Consider the following 5,940-nt stretch of genomic DNA (forward strand, 5'->3'; position numbering starts at 1 on the left):
TTTATTTAGTGCATATGGCTATGGTAAAACAATACCCAAAAATGTTTGCACGATGGTAACTCGACAGATTTTCATCTATCCTGGATGAGTCTGGAAGGTACAAGGTGTGTCAGAAAAGCTCCATGACCGGCTTCACAAAAGATAGATTTTAAAACCAAACTATAAATTTTTCCCTTTAGTCTTGGGGTTGTTGGCAGGGTACAAGCCAACTGAACTCTCGCATAGTGTGCAAGGTTTGGCAGCTACTTTTCAAGTGTGGCAGAGACTCAGCCCCTGGTTTTACGGTCACCCAAAATTTGAATCACAGCTGCACCATGTAGCGATGTCGCACATTACAACCAAATAAAATGCTCATAAGATTTCACACAAGCTAAAAATACATATACACAATAAAGTACACATCTTTTGTGACACACACCTTGTATCCCCCCCACACCAAACAGGAGATCACTGTACATTGGAAAACTGGGTGAGTGCACATACTGTACATTAAGAGAGACATACCCCGGCACCAGTCAGCACCAGGATCCTTTTACTTTCATGCAGTAGCCTGACCACATCTTCCAAGGTGTTGATATCCTTCCGTTTTTTTCTTTTAGGAGGTTCTGAGATGTTGATGATGATCTGCCACAGTGTCATGTCATCTAAATCCGGTGGGAGTACAGTCTCAGGAAGCAACTCCCTTAGAATGGCCCTTGGGTCGGTCTCCCTGATGTGCTGCTGGATGAAACTGTAGGAACCTGGCCAAGAAGATAACATCTCAGCATGGCATGCATTCCAAATGGCTCAAGAATTCTCATAAAAGCCACGATAGAGGACAGTCAGGTCAAGATAAATCTTAAATTCACACAGGCACCTATGTGTGGTTGAGGTGTCCAGTCGCTGGAGCTGGCATGGGAGGATCTGTCATCTTCCTCCGTGACATGCTCAGGTGTGACGGCCAAGCCATTGGAGGAACGATCGATACACCCAAAGAGACCTGCGTGTAGTAGACATTGCAAGAACTGTAACACAGCCTACAAAGTGCGGTGACATCGGTTAATATACTTAACATGTGGTAACCTACACGGCTATTAACGTTACGTTTTAGACATGATAATGACAACAACCTCGGCGGGTAACTTTGGCTCATGGAAGTGGGTGTGTGGACTTAAAATCATACCAGCTAACGAATGCTACGTCGCTATCAAAGTTCAGTGTCTCGTGGGAACAAGTCCATTCATAAAAACTCATCCAATGTCTCCCATAGAGGCTTTCCTACTCGCTTACGTGTCATCATTAATAGGAAAAGGGCTGCCGCCGGGTGCAGTTTGATTGTCGGTGGAAAAATGTGAGTTCTTCTCATTGGGTTAAAAATGAATCCGCGCTCAATTTGGGAAAACGTGTAACCGCCGGAGAACGGCGCTTAATGCGTTAAAAACGTCAGCCTCTCTACCTACCGGCACTGGACTCGAACGTCCCGAGCAGGGCGCTGTCGTCTGGTTTCACGGCGGACTTAAAAGGCTCGGAGACGAGCAGTCCCAGGCCATTGTTGTCTCCGCCTTGCGCTCCTGGGGCCTGCTCTACCGCCATCGACGGTTTTGCTTCCCTCTCCGCTGGCTGCGTACAATTTGCCGCCGCCTCCCAACTCTCCGTGACTCCAGAAACGCAAGGGAATTTAATGGCGTCGGTGACTTTGGGGCCGTAGTTTGTCGCTAGGGTAATTTTCGACTTTTTAGAGATGGGCTCGTCCATTTCGGATGCGCCCGAGAAGGCCGTTCCCAGACTGTTCTCTCCGTCCGCCATCTTCAGCCCGCAGAGCCGCCGAGCGGAATGAGCGAATCCCTCCCCCACGGACAGCTGGCTCATTTGCATCGGTCACGTGACGTGGTCTCCTCCACTAGTCGCAGGGACGTTTTACCCCTTGCGTCACGAATATGAAACCATAACAAAAAATGCTGCATTCAAGTACAATCAGATTTATTTTCAATGAAGGAACTTTTAAAATTCTGTGACTGCGAACAGCTCTGGTTTACAATGAATTTTATATGATTTTGGACAGGTATTGCTTGTTTCGTGACAATTTTTTTTTCAAATCATCAAGCGGGTCACAATATTACCTTCGCTATCTGGTATTTTCTTGTTAATGTCATTTACATGTATGTCCCTTTAAAATTCGTCATGTGTGGTAAAACAGGATGAGTCACTCCAATGTATCGTAAGTCAGATGGTTCCCGTAGCTCATTGATCTCTCGACCTTCTGCGAAGCCGAAATATTCACGAAAGGCGAAAAAAAAAATATTGAATTCGAGCCGTTTGGCTAAGGAGCAGCGTCAAGAGAGGCTGGTTGTGCAACTAGCGTAGCACATCTTCAAGCTGCTCCTTTCGAAGAATCGTGACATTGTTTAATGGAGGCCGTTTTGAACTGCAGACCCGAGGATTTGGAAGACTATTACGCTTTATTAGGATGCGATGAGTTATCATCGGTAAGTTGTTTACTGGCAATGTATTCTCGGTCTGCGGTTCATTGTGAGCTGTGCACCACAAAACAAAATCTTGAGAAAATGAGAACTGTCAGAATTAATTTATAATGTACAAACGCAATTCCATCGAAATTAGGACGTTGTATTAAACATAAATAAAAAGAGAATGCAATGACTTGCAAATCGTGTCCAACCTAAATTTAATTGAATACACTAGAAAGACAAGATATTTAATGTTGAAAATGATGACGTTTATTGTTTTTAGCAAGTAATCATTAACTTAAAATTTAATGGATGTAAGACGTTGCAAAAGCCGTGACTGTGTTAGTGTCCAGTAATCACAATAATAATAATGTAACCCCCATGTACTGCGGAAGGCCTCTGCGAGAACATTAATTGAACAAGAACTATGGATGGTATATTCAACTAATAATACAGGATAGAATTCAGGATGATGGCAGAGACACTCTCCTTCCAAAACCAGAAACCGACTGCTACAAGATGGGCGTCCCCGCTCGGACACAGTCAACACTACCGAGTCCTAACAGGTACTGAAAGTACAAAAGTGCTTATCCACTTAAATAACAAGACAATGCGAGGGCGACACCCTGTGGCAGTCTCGATTCACTACCTGACAACAACAATAACAAGAATAATATATCTAAATTCCCTGCGATTGGCTGGCAACTAGTTCGGGGTGTACCCGTCTACTGCCCGAAGACAGCTAGGATCGGCTCCAGCACAACCGCGACCCTTGAGAGGAGAAGCAGATTAGAAAATGGATGGATGGATGTTATATGTCATGTAGTAATATGTTTAGAAATATTTATTAATTAAGGGCTAGCTTCAGCAATTAGTGGATTTTTTTGTGTAATGTCATAGCTCAGAATTGCACTGTAAAATCCATATAGGACAAGCTTTTATTGGTCAAATGCAAAAACAACAACAAAAAAAGAAAATATCTCTAACAGCCTGATGTGCTAGACGAAAAAAGTAATGCCATCTGTGGTTAAAATTTTGTTGTTGACCAAAGTAATGCATTAAATGGGACAAATCGAAAATGTACTTTTTACTGTTTGAACACATATTGTTTGGTTTCCCGAATGCCTTTACACCCCTCAAGTATGAAAATAAACAACCAAGTCAATCTTCTGTTGTCTGACGAGGCTGTTTTGGAAAATGAGTCTGTGGGAGAGCCATTCTACATATTGATAAATTAGTTACTGGTACCTTCGTGCATGCAAGCATTCCTTTCCAGTGAAACACAACATAAAAACCAAAAAGATAAGCAGAGCTGCACTTAGATTTGTCTGTTGCACAGATTAGCGTTGCCATACAGCGTTAGCTTCTGTCAATGTACACACTGAACACTTGATTGTTTGTTGAAGTTGGGCCTGTTTGGTGCTGCTGCATTAACAGATCTGGGAAAACATAATCCATATTGTCTTTGTGTGGCATTGAGCGTGCTTGGCTGTTGGCAGATGTCGAAAGTTGTGGTGCTAATTCCAGCTAGCTGTGGTTCATTAAAGCGTTTATTTATTTTCAGACTGAACAGATTCTCAATGAATACAAGATCAGAGCCTTGGCATGCCACCCAGACAAGCATCAAGGCAACCCCAAAGCAGGTACATTTGTTGAACGGCTATGGCATGTTTTTTAAAAGTCAAATCAATCTATTCATTACAAAGGTGTTTAAAGTTGATAATATTTTTGTTGAGTGTATTTGTTAATGTTTTAAAAATTGGCTCAATTATACCAGGATTTCTTTCTTTTCTTTATGGCAGTGGCAGAGTTTCAAAAACTACAGGAAGCCAAAGAGGTGTTAAGCAATGACACGAAAAGAAAAAACTATGATCTATGGAGGAGAAGTGGCGTTGCTATCCCATTCCATGACTGGCAAGCCTTAAACGACTCTGTAAAAACGGTGCGTGATGTTTTACTTTCGTGTGCTTGCGATGGAAACCGATATCATGATTGGACTGAAAACTCTTTGCAGTCAATGCATTGGGCGGTGAGAAATAAGAAGGAGCCGATGCTGGAGGCCGCAAAGGCAGAAACACCAATCACATCCAATCCAGAGGACCTTTATTGTCAGCAGGAAGCACCGGGGATTGTCTCAAGTGAATCCATGCAATCTTCAAGTAATTCCTTTTCATTCAATCATATTCATATCATGTGTATAATGATAAAAGTCCCATACTATTTTGAAGTCATTTAGTTCCATTCCTTTTTTTTTTTTGTTAAATGTGCCCTCCAAACCAGGTGATCAGATAAAGATATTTGGCTTCTCGGTGAAGTTTTCCAGATGAACCTAATATCTTTCGGCTAGAGAAGAGCCGGTTGTGCTAAATGCACGAAAACATTAAACAGTTGGATGTGTTATTCAAAAGCTTAGAGAAGGTCAATTTCAGTTGATAGTGGACATTAGGATATAAGTTCATCCTGAAATTTCACCCAAAAGCCCAATATCCCTAGCTTTTTGGGAGTATGTGTTGAAGGAGCAGTTTTAATTTTTATAAAACTAACTTTTTGCTCTCATGATCTAGGCGATTACTGGCATCGTCGTTTCCGCTGGACTGCTGACTCACCATCTTGTTTGCTGCAGAAGTTCCGTAATTATGACATTTGAATACAGTCCAGCACATTATACCCTGTTACTTGTAGTAACATTGTTTGTGGACATGGTCAAGCTGTGATGTCATTCCGTCTGTAAGGTAGATTGGTTAAATTTGGACGCTAACCAAATCATATGGATGTTAGTATCTGTGGTTTTGTGTTCATATATCCAAAATTTGACATTCACGACATTATTGAGCGAAATGGATGAACATTCTTTTAGCTCCATAAAAGACACAATAATATCAAATGAAACTGTTCATTTGAAGTGTTTATATTTTACCTATCATGTAAATACAATATACAAATGCTCCTTTATTTATATGTGCCTTGCAATTGACCAATCCAGTATGTCTTGCCAAAGTCAGCTAGAATAGGCTCCAACTCATCTATTTTAACACACAAATTAGAACGAGTGAAGCCGTTCGGATCATGGAAGGATGGATGGTATAGAAAATGAATGGATGCATACTTGACCGACAGCATTGTCAAGAGAAGCGGTAATTAAAATATGTCCTATTCTGGGTGTTAATTACTGTCTGTTAACTAATTCTCACTGCACAGATTCCCTACTTTTTCTGCCCCCTTCCCAGAATGACATAAAAATTGCTTGTGGATATTAATTTATTTTTTCCTCAGGGCCTTGAATAGATTACAACTGGAAACAAAGAGAGCGACCTGAAGAATTTGTTTTGAATATATATTTTTGAAATTAAAAACCGGATTATTGGTTACTTGAGGAAAATTGAAAATGTATTATTGTTTGTAGTTTTGACCTAGTGTAATGTAAGCATGAAGCGATATGCTTAGAGTGTATAGAAAGGATAAATACGAGTCAAAAAGTTGAAGGTTTAAAAAAAAA

General features: G+C 41.1%; 3 protein-coding genes across 3 annotated transcripts in view; 2 read left to right on the forward strand and 1 right to left on the reverse strand.

The window, feature by feature from the left end:
* Nucleotides 1-314: 314 nt before the first annotated feature.
* Nucleotides 315-1,871, reverse strand: LOC109523156 (NAD-dependent protein deacetylase sirtuin-1-like). Its single transcript, XM_019882110.1, has 3 exons — nucleotides 1,440-1,871; nucleotides 857-979; nucleotides 315-740 (listed from the first exon to the last, which is right to left on the reverse strand). Exons 1-3 carry the CDS (start codon nucleotides 1,852-1,854, stop codon nucleotides 490-492), a joined length of 789 nt encoding a protein of 262 aa, XP_019737669.1. The 5' UTR covers nucleotides 1,855-1,871; the 3' UTR covers nucleotides 315-489.
* Nucleotides 1,872-2,213: 342 nt separating this feature from the next.
* On the forward strand, nucleotides 2,214-5,607 carry LOC109523157 (dnaJ homolog subfamily C member 12-like). Its single transcript, XM_019882111.1, has 5 exons — nucleotides 2,214-2,465; nucleotides 4,009-4,087; nucleotides 4,247-4,386; nucleotides 4,459-4,603; nucleotides 5,009-5,607. Exons 1-5 carry the CDS (start codon nucleotides 2,388-2,390, stop codon nucleotides 5,089-5,091), a joined length of 525 nt encoding a protein of 174 aa, XP_019737670.1. The 5' UTR covers nucleotides 2,214-2,387; the 3' UTR covers nucleotides 5,092-5,607.
* LOC109523059 (dnaJ homolog subfamily C member 12-like) overlaps nucleotides 5,511-5,940 on the forward strand; it is a 3,195-nt gene continuing 2,765 nt past the window's right edge. Inside the window, exon 1 of the mRNA XM_019881896.1 lies at nucleotides 5,511-5,525. Coding sequence (XP_019737455.1) covers nucleotides 5,511-5,525 — 15 coding nt within the window. The remainder of the gene's footprint in view (nucleotides 5,526-5,940) is intronic.

This window comes from Hippocampus comes, unplaced genomic scaffold, assembly GCF_001891065.2.
Source record: "Hippocampus comes isolate QL1 unplaced genomic scaffold, H_comes_QL1_v1.1 scaffold36, whole genome shotgun sequence".
Taxonomy (NCBI): domain Eukaryota; kingdom Metazoa; phylum Chordata; class Actinopteri; order Syngnathiformes; family Syngnathidae; genus Hippocampus; species Hippocampus comes.